This window comes from Mizuhopecten yessoensis, unplaced genomic scaffold, assembly GCF_002113885.1.
Source record: "Mizuhopecten yessoensis strain PY_sf001 unplaced genomic scaffold, ASM211388v2 scaffold716305, whole genome shotgun sequence".
Classification (NCBI taxonomy): domain Eukaryota; kingdom Metazoa; phylum Mollusca; class Bivalvia; order Pectinida; family Pectinidae; genus Mizuhopecten; species Mizuhopecten yessoensis.
In genome coordinates, this window is record NW_018480050.1 from 618173 (window position 1) to 631287 (window position 13115).

General features: G+C 41.7%; 1 protein-coding gene across 1 annotated transcript in view; it reads left to right on the plus strand.

The window, feature by feature from the left end:
• The first annotated feature begins 5261 nt into the window (after window positions 1-5261).
• Window positions 5262-13115, plus strand: part of LOC110442865 (laccase-25-like) — a 16630-nt gene continuing 8776 nt past the window's right edge. Inside the window, exon 1 of the mRNA XM_021486705.1 lies at window positions 5262-5341. Within this exon, the coding sequence (XP_021342380.1) occupies window positions 5332-5341 (10 nt within the window). The 5' untranslated portion in view covers window positions 5262-5331. The remainder of the gene's footprint in view (window positions 5342-13115) is intronic.

The window sequence follows — 13115 nt, forward strand, 5'->3', positions numbered from 1 at the left end:
GATACACCTGTAGTGTGTGATACTGTAGACAATGATACACCTGTAGTGTGTGATACTGTATATAATGATACACCTGTAGTGTGTGATACCGTAGACAATGATACACCTGTAGTATGTGATACTGTAGACAATGATACACCTGTAGTATGTGATACTGTAGACAATGATACACCTGTAGAGTGTGATACTGTAGACAATGATACACCTGTAGTGTGTGATACTACATCTCAATCACTGTTGTAAATGAGTAATTTATTCAAACTTACATTGTACTTTGTGCGGTTGCAAATTTTCCTTACTGTACCCTCTTGCTTGCTTATTCTAAGTAGAATTGTGAACAGAAATATATCATTAGGTTTATATATTATGATACTGATAAATTCTAAGCGACGAGCGAGTGTTACGTGTTAAATCAGGCTCACTGACACTGTGTTCATGTTTACTTCTCACTGACACTGTGTTCATATGTACTTCTCACTGACACTGTGTTCATGTTTACTTCTCACTAACACTGTGTTCATGTTTACCTCTCACTGACACTGTGTTCACGTTTACTTCTCACTGACACTGTTTTCATGTTTACTTCTCACTGACTCTGTTTTCATGTTTACTTCTCACTGGCACTGTGTTCATGTTTACTTCTCACTGACACTGTGTTCATGTTTACTTCTCACTGACACGGTGTCCATGTTTACTTCTCACTGACACTGTGTTCATATTTACTTCTCACTGACACTGTTTTCATGTTTACTTCTCACTGACATGCCTAGGCCCGCATTAAAACGTTTTTATGCTGCCAATGAAATTCTGTGCTCACGCCCAATTTGGAGACTTCAAGCCGGATACAATTTTAAATGTTTAAACTTTTTTGACTGTGTCATATATATTAACTTCTACAATTATGAAACAAGTTATGTCAACCCGGATGTTAGCGTGTGTGGGTATCAGTGTGGGAGGAAACCTGAGAAAACTCACATGGTCGGGCAGGTAACTATGGTGACTGATTTATATGGTGGAGGCTGATTTCTGCCATTTCGTTGTTTGGTTTTGTTGCCTCGACAGAACGATAATCTTCGTCTTTTCGCCCCCGCTAATTATCGTCAATTCCTAGCGACATAACGAAAAGACGCCATAACTCAACGCGAAATAACGAAACGTGAAGTCAAGTCTGTTATTCTGCAAGGCTTATAAGACAAATTACATGTGTACAATACAGTTATTATATAACAATTACATACATAGCATTCATGCAATTGTACATGTACATGTAGTAAGGAGAGTAATACATACCAGACATATATATATATATAAGACTAGGATACTCGGGAACGTTGCTTAAATGCGAAATGTATGAATTTTCCTAGATTATTTAGTTCTTGAACATAATTTACACTAAGTAATTGTATAAGTTTAAACACACTTGGTTTGCGATAATAGTATGGCTTTAAGTATTTAGAGCGTATGTTGCAATAAAATGGACACTTCAAAATAAAGTGAAATTCGTCCTCTATATCATTGAGATCACATAGTTCATATAACCTTTCGGTCCTAGCAGTATTCGTATATCTCCCACTTTCTATCTTAAGGTTATGTGATGATAATCGAATACTAGTTGATACAATGATCCTTTGGACGAATTTCTTATATTTGACAATATTTCTTGAGTATGAATATCATAAAATTTGTGTTCTATAATTTCATACATAACCTTACTATCATAGTTGCTGTTCCATAAATACCCCAATCCTAGTAAATTCAGTTCTTGTCTTATTTTCATAATCCAGTCATCATTATCTAGATTTTTTTGTTCGTAACATGCTTTGAGTATATAATTGTTTGAGTCTTTGACTTTGATCCAATATTTCAATATTTTCAATTTTCTTGCAACATGCATCGGAAGTCTGCCTATTTCAAAATATACCAAGGTCATTACATGTTTTCTTACCAACACCTAAAATATTTTTACAAAAACAAGTATGTACTTTTTCAACTTCCAACGCTCTGTGAAAACCCCAAATTTCACTCGCATGCCCTAGTACACTGCTAATATACGTATCAAACACTGAACATAACGTTTGAGTGTTGAAATTGTGGTTTCTTATTTTGTTATATAAAGCAAAATATGCCTTTCGTCCTTTTTCGGCAGCATGTAGTTGCGTTTTATTGAATTTTCCATTGAAGTTAAAAAGCATGCCTAGATAGTTAAACTCTTTCATTTGTTGCAATTCATTATTGTCATAGTACCATTTTTCTTCATTTCGCACAATCCCTCCATTTCTAAATATTACTACTTTGGTCTTTTCGATATTAAGTGTGAGTTTCCATTCCTTATTGTATGATAACAATGCATCTAGCATATGTTTTAGTTTTTGAGGTGATTCCGCAATTAAGACTGAATCATCAGCATACATTAGCAAAATATGGATATCATTCCTAACTCGACAGATGAACAGTTTTGATTTATAAAATGCATTTCACAATCATTCACAAAAAGACTATACAGAATCGGTGAGAGTTCTTCCCCTTGAAAAAGACCGATCTTGTTGTTGAAATACTCTGATGCACCTCCATTATATTTTACACACGATTTGACATTTTCGGGCATCTGTGATAATCGAATGTTCTTTATCCCATTTGAGAAGTCTCCTATTTAATACGGACGTAAATAACTTGCCCATACAGCTTGCTAGAGTTATACCTCTATAATGTCCAACAAAGTTTACATCACCTTTCTTGTGTATTCGAACGTATAGCCATGTGACCATACATCAGGGGAAAACCCAGAGTCAAACATTTTTGTAAAAAGTTTGATTATACATAGCAACATAATTTCCTCGCAATCTATAAATACTGTATCACACACTACAGGTGTATCATTGTCTACAGTATCTTCACTGCAACCTATGTCTCTTTCCCGCTAATTATCGTCTTTTCGGCGCGAAAAAAACGATAATTATCGTTATGTCGCCCCGCTAAGTAGTTGTCATTACAATCCTTAGATACAGATACGGAACTTGATACATATATTTCGCAATAACAGCATATCCAGTGAACAATCGATCTGTCTGCGTCTCAGGTATCTGTGTCGCTTCGTTCACCTTTCACAACAACCCGATAATTTCATCACGATAATGACCTCAATGTACCAAACGTCCTGGTTGTTTTACTTCCTGGTCCGAGCTTATCGTCAACGGACGGCTTGACCTTTTCCTATTGACGGCCTTGTCGACCGATCCGATAACGACGTCACATTGAGGACAGACAACCAAAGAATGGCCGAGACAACCTGTTTGATAAACTTCTTTGTAGTGTCGTCTGCTTAAGTTTGGAGTACGGCAACCCATTAGCTATACTAGGCATACCTGCACCCGAAGGTACGACAGAAAGTCCTGTGTTGTTTTGGGTCCTTAGTAATCAGTTTTGAAGAGGTCTTAAACGAGTAGACAGTGAAGACCTTAATATTATCTACAAGATATGTTGATAGTTAGATGCATGCGGATATACCAAATATGTCGTGAAGATTTATTGTACTTTGCATTTAAAAAAAATGTTCGGGCTTTAGCGTGCTCACAATCGTCAGAGGTATTTGAATGTAAATAATTCTTTAGAATGTTAATGATGTGAATTTCGCTTTTTCTGAGTTTTCCCCGATGACTTCTGAATAGCCTTGTCATAAATAATTATATGGCACAGCGATACCTGGTTTTGATTCATCACAGCACACTCCGATATTGGTATCAGCTACGTATGTATATTTATAGACTGGAGTATTTGACGTTTGTATTTAAATCTTGTTTTACGTTTAATTAAACAGTCATACCTGAATTATAACACGTAGCTCTACGTAACCCGTACGAAAAAGGCCGTGATTCGATGCTGGTTTTTTTCTTATTTTATCTGGAACACTAGCATTTGTCAACGCAACGATACCGCGTCAGCTCCCTAAGGTCTCTGTTCATTTGAATCGGAAATCATACCGTCGTGTGCCTGTGTCTACAGTAAACATTGCCAAAGTATACGATACAAGAGCGTGGTTGAAAAAATAAACAAAATAAAGGAATTTAATTAAATTGCTATTTGTGAACATATCTCATATTTTTAATCAAGATTTCTATGGAAAAATGTTTATTTTTAGCAATAATAGTCATGCGTAGTGCACTTAATTAAATATGATCCACGGTATTGCTCCTATATTATATGTGATCGGTATTGCGCCTTATATTCAATTTCATAATACGTTCTCAATGCACAACACAATGTGCCGTATAAAACCTTGTTTTAAGAACATTATTTGAAATGTACAAAGTGGTTTGAGCAAAAAAAGAGAATATATTTATGCGATTTGAAATTAAAACTTTATGAATGGAGAGATATACACATTGAAGATGCTTAGAGGGTATCTTCTCATACTTTTTGGTCTCCGCTCAAAATCACTTACTAGCTTCAAAAAGGAATAACGATATGGGGCGAGCCAATGAGGTCTCTTGTTCCGACTGCACGTGAGCGTCGCCTGTCGCCATCTGTCATACATGTATGTTTACATGTATGCGTTTTTATACCTTTGTTCCCTACAGCATTTCCTGTCAATATATTGTGTCTTCATAATAAGAGTTATAAATATTTTACTGCGTTTGAAGTTCATATTTTATTTGTGTGCATAAAATCATATCTGTTGTTTTACGATGTTACATGAATAAGATTGCATTTGATGAATAAACTGACCCACGCGACTTTCGTGACTTATACTCCGATGGAATAGGTGCTCCGGAGTGAATTCTAGGGGAAGTCAACGTTTCCTGTGTATTTAAGGTATTATTTCTAGGAGAAATATGACAGAGCGAAATTTGATAAGAATTGGATTTATTAGTTCGAAGTAGTTCTCCTTTGGGATACAAAACTGTCCTTGTGTTTAAAGGGATTATTCAAATAATCTTTATTCTGACTTACGCTGATTGAGAGGAGTTTTGGTAGTGGCTATAAGTTCGTATCGGTAAAGTGAACTACATAAGCTCGTTAAATGGGCGCTAGATAGATCACTCACCAAAATCCATTATCTTTCCTCAACGCTTTTCACAATATTCTTCTCTGCTTTAAAATGGGCACTAATTTCCTCCGCGTACCTCTGGTGCTGTCGAGTAAACAGGAAGTCCCATGGTACTCATAACAGGTCAGGTAATAAGCATAAGCGTTTGTAAGCCTTAGTGGAAAGGATATTTATGGGCTGCCGTACAAAAACAAGAGAGAGAGATAACGGATGCGGACACGAGGTGTAATCTTTGAGCCTATAAAAAGGCCATTCACCTCGTCTGATCATAAACACAAGTTGCAGACATGGAGTTCGGTAAGTAAAAGATCTAATATTTCAAAGAATGTATCAAGCAATATTTTATCAATACATTTGAAATTCTATCCTAGGTATTATTTTGGTATTTTTTACCATATGATGTCTTAAATTTCATCTGAAAATAGCCTATTTTGGTAAGATGTAGTCTCGAATTTTTCATCTTCAATTTGTCATGGTAGAACTGGTAATTTTATGTGCAGATGTAATCTTATACGTTGACCCGACCGTCTTTCGAATAATTAGGGAATAACACTATTTTGTGATTTGAGATGATACATCTCGATATATCGTGATTATACTGTCGCAGTTGCCAGTAAAACTCAATTTGGGACAGTATAATCAAAGATATACCCGCCACAAATTTAGTTACCTTCATTCTAACTCATATAAGCTAAACCCATCAGAAGAAAAAACGATTTGTAGATATTTTGAGCGTTTTCTTCAAAATCTGGGTCACTCTGTCGTGTATTAATATTGGTGACGTCAAAAGTTACCTTTCGGGGTCACGCTATTATTCGCGACGTCATGAATTAGTCAGGATCATTGACGTCATTCAAAATCGCCGTCCGGGCTTCATATGCAAACGAGAATGTGGTTATACCGTCGCAAATTATTTTGATTGACCAATCAAATACCTTGATATATCTCAAATGAATTAGAACATACATTTGTTATTCTAATCAAATTTCAATACGACAGGTCATTAATGTTTACAAAACAACATTTTCGTACCAATTAAAGGGAATTTATTTATAGGTTATGGACATTTGTTGAGATTAATATTAGGTTTTGCCAGGTTAACACAACAACATAGACCCACAGATAAAGTCCATACATCACTTGAGCAAAATACTAGCCATTGAGAACATGTGCTGCTTTTATTTATTTTTCCAAAGTCAAATACCGGAGACAGTTAACACTTCACGTGTAATGTTAACATCACCCCGAGGAAGTGAATCAAGAGAATTTGTATTACTGTGATGTAATTTCCTTAATATATTTGTACAGTTTCATGCTAAACTAAAGGTCCCCTTTTTATTTCATGCAGATTTACATTATCGGTAAATTGTTATGAAGTAAATTGCAAGGATTTTGAGACAACATGAAGGGTCAATTGACATAATACATTTAAACGAAAAGATAAAATCGTTTTACGCATGAAGTAACTGGTTCCGGTGTATGCAAATGTACACAATGGTTATTAGCCTTTAACGAAAAATGTATCGCTAGTCTTGATTTCAGATCAGGCGATTAAGAAGATGCATATCTACTGTCTCTTGTCAGCACTTGTACGATGTATTATTTTCTTTATACTTTTTATACTCCGTTTTAGATCAGGTGCATGGCCGATAGGAGGTAACTGGTATTTGTAACTCCAGTTTCGTGTGAACTCGTGTATTAGTAAACGTAGCATTATGCTACGTTTACATTATGTTCCCGGCAGCCACGGCAGTCCCGTTTGCCCGAAACGTAGTGCTTCATGGGATTTTGAACATTTTTTCTCTGAATTCAAGTCTTGGCAAGTTTTCCCACGGTCTGTCACGGTATCCATGACAGGCCGAGGGGGAAAGGGGCTGCTGAGTCCCGTAGGCTCCAAGGCGTACTACGGTTCGGCCCGCGGTCTACCACGGATGCCAGTACGTTCCCTCTAAGCCTGTCACGTTCTGATGGGGTCCCTCACGTTTCTCACGTTCTGATGAAGGTCCGACACGTTTTTCACGTTCTGTCAAGGCTTTCCACGGATGAAACGTGGACACCGGGCAGCTTCGATGCACGTTTGTGCCGAAGAAGGCCTCACAAGCAAAAGCAATCATTATATCCTGAGACGAATCGACGAGATAACATCATGAATTCCCAAGATGAAGAAGATTTTGTGTACGAAACTTAGTGCACCGTGGGATTTTGGCTTTTATATACTCCATCCGCGCGCCATGTCAGACCTTATAGAACGCAACGCGCCGGGCCCGCAAACCGTCACACACCGGGACGCGCCGGATTAAACGCGACGAAACAGCTACCATACACTATAGCTTGCCATGAGAACCGTGACAAAACGTGGTAAAACGGGACAAAACGTGCAGCAACCGTGAACCAACCGTGCTGTGAACCAACCGTGACAGAACGCGGACTAAACGCGATAGAACTCGACAAAACTTGAAAGGACCGTGAGATGCCGGGAAATACACATGCTTCCCGTCCCACTACTGACCGCCTCCAAGTTTTATTACGGCCTATTACGTACTGTCACGTTTTGTTGCGTTCACCCGGTTTTACTACGGCCTACTAGGTTTCTCATGCGCACCGTGACTGCCGTGGCAATTTTTTTGACAGTTAAAAATCTGCCCCGGAAACCACGGCAATTACGGCCTGTCACGCTGGCCCATCCCGTCCCCTCGCGTTATCTCACGTCCATCCCGTTTTGTCCACGTTGGCCTGAAACGTAATTGCCGTGGCCACCGGGAACATAATGTAAACGTAGCATAACAACCAATATGTTGTGCTCGGCCTCCAAACAGGAACCGTTGGCGCTTTCCGTAAACGACAATTTCAAACAAATATTTTCTCGTTTACGGAAAGTGTCGACGGTTTCCGGTACGTTCCGACTCCAGCTTACATTGCGTATCTACTGATTTCATTTCAGTAATAATTACCATAACTTTAGTATGCATATACAATACCTACACCCATCTTTGTAGCCCAAAAACAACAGATTCAAATATCCCTACCTCCCTACCGTGACGTAACCCATATCTCGATGACAGAGCCACGGAGTGATCTCCCTTCCTCTTCCTTTTATGGCGCCTGCTGCCTGCTGACGCCCGGAGCTTGCTCCATTTCAAAACTTTGTTTTGTCGGTTTGGTTTGAGTGTCAACTCAATTTTTTGCGCAGTTTGTGTGCCTTATACCCATCTGCCCTTGTAAATATAATTAATTATTGTTGAAAAAAAAAATTGTGCCTTTTACGGCCGGTTATTTTACTCCACGTGTGCCGATGGTGTGCCACGGTCCGCCATTATCTTGGGTTAATTTCCGACCTCTGTTTATTTCGGTGACGTTTGTTTGTTTCGGCAAACGTTATTTATTTTAACCGTTTTCTGATTTATATTACAGGTGAAATTCTTTCTACGTTGCGTACTTTGTACTATCGTATTTTATTATTTTTTCCGGTTTGGTTTGAGTGTCAACTCAATTTTTTGCGCAGTTTGTGTGCCTTATACCCATCTGCCCTTGTAAATATAATTAATTATTGTTGAAAAAAAAAATTGTGCCTTTTACGGCCGGTTATTTTACTCCACGTGTGCCGATGGTGTGCCACGGTCCGCCATTATCTTGGGTTAATTTCCGACCTCTGTTTATTTCGGTGACGTTTGTTTGTTTCGGCAAACGTTATTTATTTTAACCGTTTTCTGATTTATATTACAGGTGAAATTCTTTCTACGTTGCGTACTTTGTACTATCGTATTTTATTATTTTTTCCGGTTTGGTTTGAGTGTCAACTCAATTTTTTGCGCAGTTTGTGTGCCTTATACCCATCTGCCCTTGTAAATATAATTAATTATTGTTGAAAAAAAAAATTGTGCCTTTTACGGCCGGTTATTTTACTCCACGTGTGCCGATGGTGTGCCACGGTCCGCCATTATCTTGGGTTAATTTCCGACCTCTGTTTATTTCGGTGACGTTTGTTTGTTTCGGCAAACGTTATTTATTTTAACCGTTTTCTGATTTATATTACAGGTGAAATTCTTTCTACGTTGCGTACTTTGTACTATCGTATTTTATTATTTTTTCCGGTTTGGTTTGAGTGTCAACTCAATTTTTTGCGCAGTTTGTGTGCCTTATACCCATCTGCCCTTGTAAATATAATTAATTATTGTTGAAAAAAAAAATTGTGCCTTTTACGGCCGGTTATTTTACTCCACGTGTGCCGATGGTGTGCCACGGTCCGCCATTATCTTGGGTTAATTTCCGACCTCTGTTTATTTCGGTGACGTTTGTTTGTTTCGGCAAACGTTATTTATTTTAACCGTTTTCTGATTTATATTACAGGTGAAATTCTTTCTACGTTGCGTACTTTGTACTATCGTATTTTATTATTTTTTCCCGTGTTATCTGCTTGTAATTTTTTGTTTACGTTCGCTTTGGAGGGTATGTCTCGGTCGGGACAGCGACGAGGTAGAGCTCATGGGTGTTCCCATTTCTTTGTGGAACGGGACCCTCATGATGCTTGTCCCAGGTGTCGTCCTTGCAGTAAGGTTTCGCCTTGTGAACTTTGTTCACAGACTAAATCTCAGGACAAGGACTTCATTGTTCCAAAGCTACACTCAACTTACCGTAAGAGATTCGTCTGTTTCTTCCGGTAAGCGAGGGAAGCAGAGAGGTANAGGGCATTGAGAGCGTTGGCAGCTTTACAGGTGTCATCGCTCGTCAATGTCTTGTTGGATAGGCGGTTTTCAGTTTTGAAAAACCGCCCGGTCGATGAGCCTTACCGCTCCAGATTGTTGACTGCCCCCTTCTCAGGGTCCACTCTTTTTGGAGGGGCCCTTCCTTCTCATCAGAAGGGTTTGAAGGAGGACTCGGTCGCCTCTGCACTTCTGGTGAAGAGGATTCAGGCTGAGAAGGCAGTACCTCGCAGGGGTCAGCGCCTCCTAAGAAGAAGGCCCTTCAAGGGCAACAAATGGAAGGGTAAGAACCCTCCTGGGGGTAAGAAGAAGGGNATGGAAGGGTAAGAAGGGTGAGAACCTTCCTGGGGGTAAGAAGAAGAGTTCCTGACTCTCTTCTTCCCTCCTTGGTCGTGTCAGACGACGAGTTTGGCCGGGAGGACTGCAGTCCTCTCGGCTCAAGCTTAGGTCCTTCTCCCGCAGGATTAGGCTTCGGGTCAGCAGACGGTTCTCTTGCCTGGCAAGGTCTCGATCTGCCTCGACCAGATCTTCCTGTGGGGGGTCGTCTTTCTGCTTTCCTTTCAGAGTGGAAGGAAATTACGGAAGACGCATGGGCCTTGTCTGTGATCAAGGAGGGGTTAGGCATTCCGCTAGTGCGGGATCCGCCCTTAGAGTCGGAGCCAATTTTTTTTCCTCCACTAGGGGATCCGGAAAAGGCTCTGGCGCTCCAGGAGGAAGTAAGGACCATGCTTACCAAGGGCGCGGTCGAGGAGGTTCCTATGTCGGGATGCCCTCCCGGGTTCTTCTCCAGAATGTTTCTGGTTCGGAAGTAGTCCGGGGCGTGGCGTCCCATCATAGATCTAAGTGCCTTCAACAAGCACGTAGATTCTCCTCACTTCAAGATGGAGACTCCTCGGGGTATTATCGCCTCCGTGAGAGAGGGAATGTGGGCGACTTCAGTAGATCTGAAGGACGCCTACTTCCACATTCCCATCAAGAAGTCGGCACGGAAGTACCTCACTTTTACTTACAACGGAAAGGTCTTCCAGTTCCGGGCCATGCCGTTCGGGCTCACGACTGCACCTTTGGTTTTCACTATGCTGCTGCAGGTGGTCGTGGGATTACTGCACTCTCGAGGAATAGATGTTCACATCTATTTCGACGACTCCCTCATGCTCCACCTAGTGAGAGAGTCTCTGAAGCAGGTCACCCGGTTGGTTCTGAAACTCTTACTCAGGGTCGGCTTCATTCCTTCCAGAGAAAAGTCGGAGGTTTCCCCATCTCAGGATTTTGTTTTTCTGGGGAACCGTTTCAATACGGTTCAGGGCATCGCCCTTCCACCGAAGTTCGAGAAGGCCAGGGCTTTTGCTCTGACCTTCATCGACCGGTCTCAAGTCCAGGTACGTTGGTTTCTCAGTTTTCTGGGATATCTCAACGCCCTGGCCGATGTGGTCCCCACATCAGGCCTCTCCAGATGTTTCTCCTTGCAAACTGGGTCCCTTCTTCAAGGGATTGGGAAGCCTTGCTTCCTCTGAACCAGTCGGTCAAGGAGTACGCACGCTGGTGGACTCATCAGGACAATGTTCTCCGAGGGGTTCCTTTGTCCAAGCCAGTTCCCACTATGACCCTGTACACGGATGCATCCATGACAGGGTGGGGAGCTTATCTCGACGGGCGTTGCCAGTCGGGGGAGTGGTCTGGGGAACAGCTCTCGGAGCACAGCAATGTGCTCGAGATGAGGGCTGTTCTGTTGGCTCTGCAGTCTTTTCGGGAGATCCTGCATTCCAAGGTGGTTTGTGTGGCTACGGACAACACTACGGTTGTCGCGTATCTGGAGAGACAGGGGGGAACCAGGTCTCACACCCTGTGTGCCCTCGCTATCCGCATTCTGCTTCTATGTCAGGAAATGCAGTTGACAATTTGTGTCAAGCATCTACCAGGCAGGTTGAATGTTCTGGCGGATACTCTTTCCAGGCGCCGCCAGCCGGTTTTGACAGAGTGGCAACTGAATCCCTCGATTTTCGTGGGAATTTGTCAGGTGTGGGACAGGCCTCACATAGACCTGTTCGCCACTTCACTGAACAATCAGTTGCCAACGTTTGTCTCTCCGGTACCAGATCCAAGGGCTTGGGCCGTGGACGCTCTGTCTCTGGATTGGGAGGGAATGCATGCATATGCATTCCCACCCTTCAACATGGTGGGCAGGGTGCTGCAGAAGTTTCGGGAGCATCAGTGTTCCCTCCTCCTGATAGCGCCCCTGTGGCCGAGGCAGCCTTGGTTTCCGGAGCTTTTGTCGCTTCTGGTGGAAGAGCCCCTGGCTCTTCCTCTCAGAGCGAACCTCCTTCGCCAGCCTCGTTCCAGGACGATGCACTCTCGTCCGGAGATCCTCCACCTTCACGCGTGGAAGCTATCTCAGGAGGCCTCGCTCAGGCGGGCTTTTCTAGGGACGTGTCAGATCGCATCGCTCGATCAATTAGGGCTTCCTCATCTGCCGTCTACCAGTCACGATGGAAGATTTACTGTGATTGGTGTGTCGGCAGGAAGGTTGATCCGATCAAGGCTACTGTCCAGGTGATTGCGGACTTCCTTCTTTGGCTGTTTAGGGACCGCAATCTTGCCCCTGGCACTATCGCTGGTTATCGCACGGCCATTGCTAGTGTTCTCTCTGTTCATGGTAGGTCGGAGGTAGGCTCGTCCTCCTCTCTTTCTGCCTTGATTAGGGGGTTTGGGTTGGACAGGCCTAGGGTCCGGCAGTTGGCTCCGCAGTGGAATTTGCCACTGGTGCTCGAATCGCTGATGCGGGTACCTTATGAGCTTTTAGCGTCTGCCTCCTTGAAGTTTGTGACCTACAAGGTGGTATTCCTTATTGCCCTGGCCTCAGGTCGAAGGAGGAGTGAGATTCATGCCTTGTCTTCTCACCCCTCTTGCCTCCGGTGGTCCAGAAATTACTCTGCCGTTACCCTTCTCACTGATCCTGCCTTTATGGCTAAGAATATCTATTACATCATGTTTTAGCAAAATTGTTGAAAAAGTTATTTTTAAATATGTGTTTAATTATATGAAAGAATGTGATATCATAACGAAACACCAATCAGGCTTCTTACCAAGAGACTCGACTGTAAACCAGTTATTATCTATATATGACACTATTGTAAATAACTTGGATCAAAATAATGAAATCAGATTTGTATTTTGTGATGTAAGTAAGGCGTTTGATAGAGTTTGGCATGAGGGTTTATTTTTAAATTGGAATCGTATGGCATAAAAGGGAAAATATTACAATGGTTTAGTAATTATCTTTCTGATAGAAAGCAGAGAGTATCAACAGAGGGTTTTTATTCAACTTTTAAGCATGTCAAAGCCGGTGTACCCCAAGGCTCGGTCCTTGGTCC